At 46.3% G+C, this 13,823-nt stretch overlaps 1 protein-coding gene across 1 annotated transcript in view; it reads left to right on the top strand.

Moving 5' to 3' along the window:
* PTPRU (protein tyrosine phosphatase receptor type U) overlaps window positions 1–13,823 on the top strand; it is a 622,411-nt gene that overhangs the window by 392,066 nt on the left and 216,522 nt on the right. Inside the window, exon 10 of the mRNA XM_084815602.1 lies at window positions 1,476–1,677. Coding sequence (XP_084671728.1) covers window positions 1,476–1,677 — 202 coding nt within the window. The remainder of the gene's footprint in view (window positions 1–1,475; window positions 1,678–13,823) is intronic.

The raw sequence follows: 13,823 nt of genomic DNA, 5'->3' as shown, positions 1-13,823 counted from the left end.
ATTCCTGGTTGTGCAGCTCAGGAGTGGGGCGGGAGTGTGTGAACCCAAAGCTTCATGTGGTCTCCTTTCTGTTCACACACGTAGCACTATGCCATGCTTTAGAGTACATGTGAGTGCAGCCAATATAGAACAAATCTGCATAATAGCTTGGTGCATTAGCAAGCTGATCACTGCTTGAAAGGGAAACAACATGGAGTAGTAACCTAGCACAATAGGAAGTTGATCCATGCTTTAAATGAGGAACCATGTTGAATTGCTTCACTTTTCCTTCCAATTCCTGGAACAGACCATGTTTTTTTTTAAACAAAAGAGAAAGAAAGAAAGTGGTACTGTGGGGTGGAGGGAGAGAATGATGCACTTTAAAAATACAAACTGGTCTCTGTGTCTTTAAGTGAATGGGGAACAATGAACACAAAGGGCATAATCCTATGGATGTTCAGACAGAAAAAAGTCCTACAACTCCCAGCATTCCCCAGCCAGCAGTGCTGCCTGGGGAATGCTGGGAGTTGTAGGACTTGTTTTTTCTTTCTAAACATCCATAGGATTGCACCCTAATGCTATGATTGATTGATTGATTGAGTCATTGATTAAAAAAAAAAAATTCTTGGCTGCCTTTCAGGGCAGAAGCCCCCCTAAGGTGGCTCACAGAAATAAAATACATAAAAACAGTTAAGATATTAAAAGTGATAAAAACATAAACACAATAAAAAAGCAATAAAAGCAACAATAAAAGCTGACAAAAACCCAGCAACAACAACAGCAAGAACAGCAGTCATATCAAGAGAAGGCCACGGTAAAATAATAAGTATTCAAGGCCTGCTTAAAAGCCTGCAATGATGGAGCATGGTGGACCTCCAATGGTAACTTGTTCCAGAGGTGTGGGGCCACTGCAGAGAAGGCCTTTTCACATGTGGTCACCTACCTGACTGCTGTCACAGGTGGTCACATGAGGAGGGCCTCTCTTTCTGATCTTAAAGTGTGGGCAGGCTGATATGGGTGAAGGCAGTCCTTCAAGTAACTTGGTCCCAAACCATTTAAGAGTTTAAACATCAAGACCAACATTTTAAATTGGGCTTGGAAACACACTGGTAACCAGTGCAGCTGGTGCAGTATAGGCATTATGTGATAAAATCGCCTTGCCTCTCTAGTGCTCCAGCGGCCACATTCTGCACCAGCTAAAGTTTCTGAACCATTTTAAAGGCAGCCCCACATACAGCACATTACAGTAGTCCAGCCTGGATGTGACTAGTGCATGGATAACTGATCCAAACAAACATGCAGAATAACAAGTTGGAGAATTGCACATTTCTTGATGCTGATACATGCCTGAAGATGCAAGGACCCCTTTTGACGAGGCAAGAATATCAGTGAAAATATAACGCGAGATTTTGTATATCCCTAACATCGAAAATGCACAAAATTGGCTTCTGTAATCTGATACTGATGTGGTCTTAAAGTATATCTCTTTACCATAGATCAGTTACCAGAGCATTGAATCATCTGATCCAGCAGTCAATGTGCCCGGCCCACGACGCACCGTCTCCAAGCTCCGAAATGAAACCTACCATGTGTTCTCCAACCTGCATCCTGGGACAACCTACCTCTTCTCGGTGCGGGCACGAACTGGCAAGGGCTTTGGCCAAACAGCTCTCACTGAGATCACCACCAACATCTCAGGTAGGTGTGGGGGGAAGAGGTGAAAGGCATACTTTTGTTGTGGGCAATCTAGGCTTTGTCCGAAGTTAGGACTTGACCTGAACCATTTGGATGTCTGCCAGTAGAGGTGTATAGGCCATGGTTTGGATGTACTTCCATCTGGTGAGCCAATGGAAGTGCTTCTCTTCTTTTTTAAAAAAATTGATGAGTGCGATGAGCTGTTTTTCTGCTGACAAATGGACCATATTTGATCGTGGCACAGTTGTAAGGCTTCATGCCAATTGCTGATGCAGAATTACATTGGCTATTTGGAGTGTTCACCCTGCAGCTTCAGTTCTTCCCTATCCTATTCTTTCTTAGGGTGGATGGGTGAACTCACCGCTGCTTGCCCCATGTACCACTCCTGGATCCCCACTGCCTGCCCACCCCTGTTCACCATGTGCAGTGAACCACCGGATCTTATTTATTTTATTTAAAATATTTCTTGTCCGCCTTTCAGGGCAGAAGCCCTCCCAAGGTGGCTCACAACAATAAAATACATAAAACAGTTAACATATTAACAATGCTAAAAACATAAAAAACAATAAAAGCTGTGGGTTCTGTGGGTGAGCAGTGCGGGGCGTCCTGCTGCTCAGGCAGCCACCATTTTGCACAAAGTGGCTGCTAGGCTTTTCCCACACATCCCCCATTTTGTGCAAATGGCCACCATAAATAGGGCCATTTGTGCAAAGTTACTGTAATTTTGCATAAATGACACTATTTACAGCTGCCATTTGCACAAAATGGGGAATTTGCAGGGAAAAGCCCCATCACTGCCCACCAACCCCCCCTTCTCTTCTCCTTGCAAGGAGAGAATGAACGGTCAGCTGGCAGCACAGGACTCCTGCCCTCGTCTCCTCTCAGCCCCTCACGGTCTCCATGTGAGGAAAGATACCATGAGGGGTTGAGAGGCAGCATGGACAGGAGACCGTGAGGGCTTGAGAGGCAGTGTTGGCAGGAGTCCTGTTTCCAAGTACCAACCCCTTGTTCTCTCCTTGCAAGGAGGCCTCGAGGGGTTGGCGGGTGGTGGAAAACTGTGAGCCTGCCCAACTCGGTGTGTGCCAGAACAGGCAGGCTTAGGGGTCCATGAGCTGATGTCCAGGGGGCTGAGCTGGCTGTAACCCACCAAGCTTCGAGCCCCAACTGGACACCCATGTCATCCCTATTCTTTCTTCTTCTTTGTTGGTATTGCCTCATTTTAAACAACTAGTGCTCTTTTGTAGGGCATTCCTGGACAATATGCATCATCACATCTTCTCTGCACTCATCCTCACCTTGCAACCCTGGTATTCCAGTTCTAAATAGGAATACAAATGTTCCTTATGGACTAAAATGCCCTGGGAACAACACATTTCCCAGGGCCCCAGCTGCCTTGGATGCTGCTAGTGTAGAGTTGCAACAGGGAGGGATGCCTTGCACGAGAGGTCTGCAAGGAGAGTTTTCACTACCACCATCAGATATGTAGGAAGTAGGGATGTTGTGGGCGCCTGTTTTGGTCTGCATATTTGATGGACTGCTGGTGCCTGCATCTACCAAACTGTGCCCACCGAACTCCCCCCTGCTCGCTGGCCCTCTGGGCTGCAGTCAAGCACCCCCTCTGTGTTCGATCAGCAGCCTGCAACTTACCTGGGCCTGTTTGTCTCTGTGCCGATCGCCATGTTTAAAAAAAATGGCCATCAGCAGCACTTGCCCGTGGAGTTATACGCAAAATAGCTCTGTAAATTAGAGTCTGTGGGCGATTTGCAGTGCTTTTTGCGTATAAGTCTATGTGCCGACTAGACTGGGTGATTCACAGCGCTTTTTGCGTATAAGTCTATGTGCCCACATAGATTTATACGCAAAAAGTGCTGTGAATCACCCATAGACTCTAGTTTACAGAGCTTTTTTGTGTATAACTCTATGGGCAAGTGCTGCCGATCGCCATTTTTTTAAACATGGAGATTGGCACAGAGACGAACAGGCCCAGGTAAGTTGCGGGCTGCTCATCAAGCACAGAGGGGGCACTCGACTGCAGCCCAGAGGGCCAGCGAGCAGGGGGAAAGCTTGGGGGCACTCGGAGAGCCCAAACTGGGATGTGTTCTCACATCCCTGGTAGGAAGGGAAGGTACACTTAGGCTGGGAGGGGGGGTTAGGGGATTACAAGTGGGATTGGGGGAGGGGATTTGGATCCCTTCTTGCTCCAGATTTTGTCATCAGAAGTGCAACAGGAGGTAAATGTCAACATGAGCTCAGCAAAAAGCAAACGAGCCATATTCCACGATTTTAAAAGAAAAAAAAAGATTGATTTACTGAACACAATCCTGAATTGAACTGGTGGGAAAAGCTGGGGTTCACCTATTACTTTCTCTCTCTCTCTAAAGTGAGAGTGCAGAACTGAGTGACTGGAAGAAAGCAAACAAATCCAGTTATGAATGATGTGATCAGGAAATCTCTACTTACCCCAGTATGCAGTGCAAACAGATGTGGGCCAGAGCAGGCTTGAAAAGGTTGTTTCTTGAGCATCAGATGCCAAAGTGGGGGTACAAAATCCTGCCCTATGGATCTGTCTCCAGTTTTTTCCATTGGTTCTGAGTCCAAACAGATACAGTCATTAGTCAAACAAGCCAGCCTTGTAGTGTTGCAGGCTCGGGCTTGGGTTCTGGTTTCAGTGTTGGACAAAGACCAAAACTCGACATTCAAGGAGCCTTTTCTTCACTGCAAGCAAAAGACACAGCATGCTGAGCTGCTGTGTGCATTTCATTACATCTTCCTGCTGCCATCTCACACCTGGACAGGCACAGGGAGAGAGGAGAGCTCAGTTTTCACAGTCTCTCTCATTGGCCTGTCTGTGAGATCTGTGGTATAGAGACCTGGTTAGTAGCCAAGTGGCTCCGGTTGGATGTCTGGCAGTCCACCAACAACTTTGTGTAGAGCCAGGATTGTCTCACTGCAGCCTGTGCCCTGTGTATGTCGCTTTGTATGCAAGCCACAGGAAGCAATAGACTTGGTATGCAAAAGCATTCCTCAATCCAAGCTCTGAAAATCCTCCTTTTGTAGGGGATTGGGGTCTCTTGTGGTCTCCACCATTCCGTGATTACAGGTTCGCCAACCGCCATTGAATGCTAACTGTTTATGTTCCATTGCTGACTGCAGCTGAATTTAAACCAGCAGAACGCCTCCATGTAGTGCTCTCAGAAACCCTTTCACATCCACACATAAAGCCGCTGCTTCCTCATCACAGCAGACTTCAAGGCATTTCCAAATACTGAAACTGAGCTTGGATCTCTCTCCCTCTCTGACATGGCGTTCACACTTTACCCCATTCTGGTAACAGTAGCTAAGTATTGCACTCCCTCATTGTGTCGTGAGAATGGAGAACAGCCTCTGCTCTGCTGGGTTGTTATACTTTTGTTCGCCATTTTATTCCAGTCGGGAAAAGTGCACTGGAGCACTGTAGATGGACAACATACAACTGTTAAAGAAATAAGGGAAGTGGGGTGTGGAAGCAAAAGGCTTCCTTGGGAAGGGAGATCCCACTGTAGGCGTTTGCTACTTCTAAACGTATATATTAACGGCCATGAGAGCTCCCGTGCTTGTTTCACAACAGGGTCACTCAGCCTCTAAAGAACTGTTTAAAAAGTAATAACAATAAAAGCTGACAAAGCGGTTACACATTCTTGGACCTTAACAGTGATGTCCCAGACATCAAGCATCATAGGTGCCCATAAATACCGGAAGTGTGAAGTTCAGATTCTCCATCTAGTTGTTGCTGTTCAGTCGTTAAGTCGTGTCCGACTCTCCGTGACCCCATGGACCATAGCACGCCAGGCCTTCCTGTCCTGCGCTCTCTCCCAGAGCGTGCTCAAGTTCATATTCATTGCATCGGTGATGCTATCTAGCAAACCAGCAAAACTTGAGCTCACCGAAGTTCTCCAAATTCCATTTCGAATCTCATTCTGACTTGAGTCTGTATCAGATTGCAAACTTTTCTCCCTCTCTCTCTTTTCATGAAGATCCATGAGTACTTTCGTGCATATTTGTTTTCAACTGTATGCATCACTTCTGCACCTCTTCAAAATGTATGTATTCTTCTTGCATTGATTCAAGTGTCTTGCTGCGCAATTTTCAAAAGTGCACATTTTTTCATGCACACGTTTCAAACGTACGCATGCTGTCAAACACAATTTTGGAGGGGCCAACAGATCGCATTGCAAGGTTGGAAGTGTACAGACTTCAACCACAGATTGCATCTGAGTCCATGTTCAGTCTGGATGGTGTGACCTGGGTAAATCCATATCCAAAATGAACTGAAATGAATTTCTCATACATCCCTACCATCTAACAGTGAGGCAGGGGAAATGTCCAGTCAGGTTGGAGCAGGTTTTCAAGGCAAGGATGCTGAGTCAGAAGGAAAGCTGTCCATCAGCAGTGGGTCAATAAGGGCATGTGGGGAAGACCTACTTTTCCCCACACTTTCCAGAGCCCACTCTTTCTCTCTCCCCACACCCATCACACATTTGTTTGTTAGTTTGTTTGTTTGTTTTTATTACATTTCTATACCGCCCAATAGCCAAAGCCCTCTGGGCAGTTTACAAAGATTAAAAAATGTTTAAAAATACAATATACAGATTTTAAAGCCAATTCCATAAAAAACACATGAACAAACAATATGCACAAGAACACATCTCTAAAACACCTTCAAAGAAGCAGACAACCATAACCTTAAGCCATTCCAGGATCAATTAAAACTTATCATATGCTGCCAAATGCCTGGGAGGTCTTAACCTGGCGCTAAAAAGATAACCATGTTGGTGCCAGGCAGGCCTCATTGGGGAGATCATTCCATAATTTGGGGGCCACCACCGAGAAGGCCTTCTCCCTCATCACCATCATCTGTGCTTCCCTCAGAGTAGGCAGCCAGAGGAGGGCCTTAGATGTTGAGCGTAGTGTACGGGTAGGTTTGTGTCGGGAGAGGCGCTCACTGACTGTCTCTGACTGCTACTACTTGTTGACTGTTACTGCTCTGTGGCCTGGTATCCATTCTCCAGAACCCAGTTTGTGCTAACCAGAATGGAATCCATGGAATGGAATCCATCCAGTTATATATGTAATTATAGATGCATTTTTTTTCCAGTTCTAGGAGGATGGGCAAAAACTGGTTTGGGTAGGGGGTGGGGGAGATAGAGAGAGAGAGAGAAAGATTTGTTTTAAAACTGCTTAAAGACCTTGGTCTCCAAGCTTGATCATTTTGCCTTCTCTGAAATGGCTTTTAGGGGTGGGGGGAAACTTTGTTGCAGACTTGCTTGCTGTAGCCCCCCCCCCTTTTTTTTTACCTGGGATTCTTAAGTGTAGCTAGCCAGCTTGGTGTGTTCGTGGGCTTGTCAAACACACCTAGCATCATCACTCCTTTCCTGCTGTGAGATGGGGGGAGGTTTGTAAAAAAAAGACTTTTACACTCTGTGAAATGGGCTCTGTTGTGACCCCTGGCCCTGCCTGCCGTTGGTTCCATGTATGGCAAAGCCTGGCTCCACTTACCCAGGGCTCCACCTGCCATTAGGTGCCCTCTGCCCACCAGCCCCAGTGGGCCCCAGCTGCCACTGGAGCAATCCATCTAGGCAATTAGAGCAGGCTAAAGAACCCAGGGGCTGTGCAGAAGGAGAGGTTGCATCAATTATATCTTGATAGCAAGGTAAAGTTTTTATACCTGACTCTGATGCCCAGTCCCTTTTAGCAGCATCAGTGAGGTGCCGATAGGGATGCTGGAGACATTTGAGATGGACTAAAATGTGTTCCAATTTCTAAGAATTGACCTGCAGAATCCACTGCGAACTGGCCTCCTCAGGTTGCTCAGAGTCTGTGGATGTTCAGATCTTTTTTCTTTACTTTCCTAAAATTTACACAGATTTATTCATAGGAAAATACACATGTTTTGCTGACCCCAGTGAATATACATAGGGGAAAATTGAATAGAATGGGGGACAATAAGCTAAAGGTCACTTACTAATGTAAATGTGTTTGTTTGTCTGTTTACAATATTTGTATACCGCTCCATATCTCAAACAGATTTCAGAGGGGTGAACACAAAAGATAAAACAGTAAAAGAATAAAAATATTAAAACACCACCTTAAAATCATGGTTTTTAAAAAACAGAATGCCAAGAGAAACTGTGACTGGTCAATTAAGGAATGCCTCCTGGAACAGTGCTGTTTTCAGAAGGTGCAGGAAACAATGCAGGGTTGGTGCCTGCCTGACCTCCAGGGGCAGGGAGTTCCAAAGAGAGGGGGCCACCACACTGAAGGCTCTTTTCCTGGTGGACTCCAACCGGGCCATAGGTTCATGTTGAAATACCAGGAGCAAGTCCTCTGATGACCACAGTGACTGGGCAGGTTGGTAAGGAAGAAAGTGCTCTCTCAGTTATCCTGGTCCTGAGTGGTTTAAGGTTTTGTACCCTAGTACTAAAACCTTAAATTACATAAATTGTTGAGAAACCTTTTATGGAATTATTTGTGTATTTTTCCGCATGATGGGGGGAAAAAATAGAATCCCTCTGTGCATGGACACCAGAATGAACGACACTGCACAATCCACGAAACACACACGGGATGGATTTCATAAAATCTGGACATCCCTAGGTGCTGATGCAGAGGCTAGTTGGGTTCAAGATTCCTTCTCCTGTGCAAGACATGAAGATGGAAGTTCTCATACTCTCTGCCATGCACCATGTCTTCTGGTCAGGGCTTCTGCTCAGACATTTCACTGTCTCTGTTCCTAGGGCTCCTGGGCACTCCTGGGCACTCCTGGGCATGATTTATGTGAAATCTGGAGCTATAGGGTCTGACCAGTCAAGGTGGTTCATTTGCCCCAATTCTGCAAATTCCCCAGCTGCAGTATTACTTAGGGCCGGTTTCCCAGAACTCACACCAGGGTGTGTATCAGGAGCTACTGGAGCTAAAACCAGGAACCCTTAGCTCTGTGTGTAGCTGCCCCATGTGTGAGTCCTCAGGACTGTGGTTTGGAGCATTTTCCTGGTCAGTAAAGTGTTCTCAGGTTCTGAACTGGCCTTGCCCACACTGCTGCCTGGCCAGGAAAGAGCCTGTTTGGGCTGAGGCATTGCTTGGGTAACAGTGGCCTTCTGGGCTCTGGTGTGTTTTGGTTTGTCTTTGGCTGTGACACCTGGGTTTGTTCGCCAGCCTTGACTCTTGACTCTGTCCCTCAGTTCTGGCTCCTGGATGGACTTCCCTGCTCTGACCTCTTGGCATGACTCTTGGTTCCTGGGTCCAATCAGACAATTACCCACAACTCAGCCTTGACAGTGTGTGAATATCTCCTGACCCCTGCAACTACTGGAGTTTATGGTAGGGTCCTCTCATGCTCAGTTGAGACTACAGAGTCTGTGCTAGGGTACAAAAGCCCTTGGAACTCAGCCTCCTCCTCTGAGGATGCTCTTTTTGGGTCAGGCTCTGGTTGCTGGGTCATGACAATCATCTGGAAAGGTCCTTCCTCTTTCCAGAAGATATATCCTCAAAACTTGATGGATGTTGTGTCTGCATTAGGACAGAAGACTGTAGTTCAGTGTGCATGCCCCTTTTCAGCTTACAATACCTTTGCTAAGGGAACTGCACTGGCTGCTTATTCACTACTGGGCCAGGTTTGAGGTTTTGGTATTAGTGTGCAAGGCACTAAAAAACTTGTGACCAGGATTCTTGAGAGAGCACCTTCTCCCTTACCAACCCACCTGGCCACTGGGGTCATCAGAGGTCATGCTCCTGGTGGTTCCACATGGACTTATGGCCCAATTGGAGTCCACCTTGGGAAGGGCCTTCAGTGTGGTGGCCCCCTTTCTTTGGAACTCCCTGCCCCTGGAGGTCAGGCAGGCACCAACACTGTGTTGTTTCTGGTGCATCCTGAAAACATCTTTATTTCAGGAAGCCTTCCTAAAGTGACCAGCCACAGTTTTTATCAGAATCTTGTAAAAAAAAGAAAGGAGTTTTATTCTTTTATCTTATCTTTATATCCTATTTTTCAACGCTCCAGAATCTGTCTAGATATGGAGTGGTATATAGAAATTGTAAGTAAGTAAGTGAGTGAGTGAGTGTATGTATGTATGTATGTATGTCACAAAGAGAGAGATGTCACAGCCCCAATTGTTCTAGTGGCAATCAGGATGGGTGGCAACTCTGAGTAGCTGAATTCACTGGATAACCACGCATCCCACTGTGCTGATTCCTTTCAATATGCTTCCCCTTGAAATATATTCCTTGTGCTCCAGAGGTCCCCTCCCCCTTCCCAGCCACCCTGCAGTCAGGATTCAAATGGAAAACAGTATGCATTACATTTTACAACCCTGCTGGATAATTTACTTGCATGGCGGTCCAAAAAGCTGCCTTGTTTACATTACGGAGGCTCCGGTGCTGGAACATATTTCCTAACTCAGTGGAGCGGCTTTGATGGGACCTATTAGTGGGGGTGGTCTGGGAAAGGAGAAATTGAATGCTGCTGGCCCTCCCTGTCTTGCTAGAAATGGTCTCGGAGAAATGATATTATCTGCATGAGTGGGAAACGTTGTCTGAGGTGGAATAGATAAGGTGGCATCGCTGAGGGAGGAGGGTTTGTGGTTTTCATTAGATGGCATAGGACCTTGAGGCTGATTTTTCTCCTTCTTCCTGCACTGCACTGCACTGAAGATGGTGTTTTATTTAGGGAGATAGAACTGTGTAGGTCAGATGGATGCTGATGCCACAGATGCAAATAATCGTATTTCATAAGCATTTAACCAGATAAGGCCGCAAGAGGGAAAAGAACATTTGAAGCTGATAGATGCAAAGTCAAACCATTGCTCTATTTCAGCTACCCCAACTTGGCATCCTCCAGATGTCTTGGACAGCAGGCCATGCTAGCCTAGCTGGACATTATGGGAGTTGCAGTCCAGCACATCTGGAGGGCACCAGGTTGGGGAACATAAGAAGAGCCCTGCTGGATCAGACCAAGGGTCCATCTAGTCCAACATTCTGTTCACACAGTGGCCAACCAGCTGTCAAACAGGAACCCACAAGCAGGACATGAGATCAACAGCACCCTCCCACCCATGTTCCCCAGCAACTGGAGTACATGGGCTCACTGCTGCTGGTACTGGAGGTAGCACATAGACATCAAGACTAGTAGCCATTAATAGCCTTTTCCTCCAGGAATTTGTCTAACCCCCTTTTAAAGCCTTCTAAATTGGTGGCCATCATCAGTTGCATCTGACAGGGCTTATTCCTTAGTTTAGGATTGCAGCCTTAATGGACTGAGAACTTAAAAAGGTAAAGGTGTCCCCAACCAGTCATGTCCGACTCTAGGGTGCGGTGCTCATCCCCGTTTCTAAGCCAAAGAGCCAGCGCTGTCCGAAGACGCTTCCGTGGTCATGTGGCCGGCATGACTGAACACCAAGGTGCACGGAATGCTGTTACCTTTCCCGCCGAGGCGGTACCTATTTATCTACTTGCAATTTCTTGCTTTTGAACTGCTAGGTTGGCAGGAGCTGGGACTGAAGACAGGAGCTCACTCCATCACGCAGCACTCGGGTCTCGAACTGCTGTCCTGCTGACCTTCCAGTCTGCAGTTCAGTGTCTTAACCACTAAGCCACTGCGGCACAAAGGAAAGGTTCCTCCTGTGCAAGCACCGGGTCATTACTGACCCCTAGAGGGACGCTGCTTGCGCTAGCGTTTTCGTGGCAGACTATAGCGGGGTGGTTTGCCATTGCCTTCCCCAGTTGTGACTACCTTTCCCCCCAGCAATCTGGGTACTCATTTTACCGACCTCGGAAGGATGGAAGGCTGAGTCAACCTGAGCCGGCTACCTGGGACCCAGCTTCTGCTGGGATCGAAGTCAGGTCATGGGGAGAGCTTCGGTTGCTATACAGCCGCCTACCACTCTGCGAACTTACTTGGGCACATTTTGTTGTGCGGTTCTGTGTGCAACAGTTTTAATTCTACCCCGCCATCCACCCACCTCAAGCTGTTTTCAGTGCAGATTGATTAATGAATTAAATGTGCATTCTTTTTTTTTAAAACAACTTAATGCAGCTCACAACTGATGCACGTAAATTCTGTTCAAAAATCTAAACCATGAAACCATCAAGACAAACAAGTTAAAAAGCAGGAGATGGCCTTAGCACTTCTTCCAGCAGTTTGCACCATTTCCTCAAGGTACCTTTCTAAAGTCCAGAGCCACATTCCCTTGGGGGGAAACTGGGCAGGGGTGGTGCCTACTGGTGGTGGGTGGGGCCAAAGCCAAAATGGGCAGGGCATTCATTCACATCCATAACCCCCCCCTTCACCCTCATCTATCCATCTGCACACTCCCCCCATTCATAGTTATTTAAACTCCCCTGCTGTTCAGCTGATCGACAGGGAAATACAGTGAGTTGGCAATGGAGGAAAAGAGCCAGCTCTTCCTCCATCAGCAGCTCATTGTATGTGTGTGTGTGTTGGGGGGGGGGTTGAGGAGGAAGGGGTGGATCTAGGGAGGTGAGTCTGTGGGCCAGGGTGAGAATCCCTTGCAGGTTCCCAGCCTACTCAAGGTCATCCAATCAGTTTTTGATTAATCTGAGAAGGTTGAGTTTCCCCAAGATGGAAATCCAGAAGCAAGAACATTTCCAAATGGCCTTAAGTCCTTCACTGGAACTTTGTGACTTAGGTTGTTGAGATTGTACCTGGCTGAGATCCTTCTCCTCCCACCACCTCATTCTTCTTTTCCTTCTCATATTATCATGGATTGCTTACCCTGGAAGGTCTCCTAAGGGAAAGGATGGACAAAAGGAAGGTCTCCTAAGGAAGGTCTTAGGAAGACAGGTCTTGGGAAGGTCTCCTAAGGTCTTAGGTCTCCTAAGGTCTTAGGTCTAAGGTCTTAGGTCTGCTAAGGTCTCCTAAGGAAGGTCTTCTTCAGATCTTAGGAAGATCTCCTAAGGGAGGTGTTGGACAAAAGGGTCAGTGAACAAATGGTGTAGAGGAGGTTTGGCTGCTTTCTGTCCTGCTGTATCAGGCAGTATAAAAGTCTGTCTGGTATCAGAAAAAAAAGTGCACCTTCAATTTTATATGTATCGAAGATCTGATATGTGCATACAAAAAGTCACATTGCTGTACGTGTGTTCTGAAATGTATACTTTTTTTCCAATATGGAAATTAATATGTTTCAGAAAAAAATCCTAAATCGTAGTACATCTTCTTTCTGGATGGTGTCAGCAGTAAGGATGGGCACACCAGTCTATTTTCAGGATATGCCAGTTTTGGAAGTGTTCAGACCCAAGTCTGCGCTATCCTATGTTTTCACATCTATCTGTGAGGAAAAAAAAATACACAAAATTGCATTTGAATATGTATTTTATTTTTAGAAAAAAAATCTTTCTTTCCCCTAAAAATACATATTTCAATGCATTTTTGTGCAGAATTTTTTTTTTTTTTTGCATTTATATGGATTTCTACTTGCATTGTCCCTCAAAATAGGATTTTGATTCTTTATTGAGCCTGGAACAGCATTGAAAAGTTCAGGAAGCACAAAAACCAGTGGATAATTGAATTCCAACTCACAGATTAGTCTGGGAGGTGCAGAACTGGTTAGTTTCTATCAGAATCTACCAAGATCAGATTCCTCAGGCATGGGATTCTCTTTGGGAGATGCAGCAGGATCCCAGAACTTGAAAGCAGTCAACTTTTTCACTCAAATAATGTCACCAGAAGAGCAAAATATTTTTGCATCCCATTCATTGCGTTTTCCGTGCCACCACAGACATTTCTGGCAGCGGAGTCTAGCCGCTTCAAACCTATGCCCAGAATTTACAATATATGAGCTCCTAGATATCACAGGAAAATCTAGTTGTGCCAAGGCACAACTGGAAGGAACTATGCAAAGGCCAAGCCTACCGCATGCAAAAATATTCCAAGTATGGGGTCTGGAGCCATACAACGAGGCATACTGGGAGAGAGATTGCGAGATGGCGGCGGGGAGAGGGAGGCCAGACTGGCCCTCAGGAGAAGGCAAAGCTGGCATTATTTAGAAGATATGGTATTGCAAAGATAACAGACACATCCCCCAACCCCTTTCCCCCAAATTCATGCCAGGGGGAAGATTACGGAGAGGAAACAAAATACTCTGCCTTGCAAAGGGACA

Source organism: Heloderma suspectum, chromosome 10 (assembly GCF_057233095.1).
Source record: "Heloderma suspectum isolate Gila_16-S chromosome 10, 16-S_ref, whole genome shotgun sequence".
In the NCBI taxonomy this organism is placed as follows: domain Eukaryota; kingdom Metazoa; phylum Chordata; class Lepidosauria; order Squamata; family Helodermatidae; genus Heloderma; species Heloderma suspectum.
The sequence above is the reverse complement of the archived record's forward strand: the minus strand, read 5'-3'. Positions and strand labels throughout refer to the sequence as shown.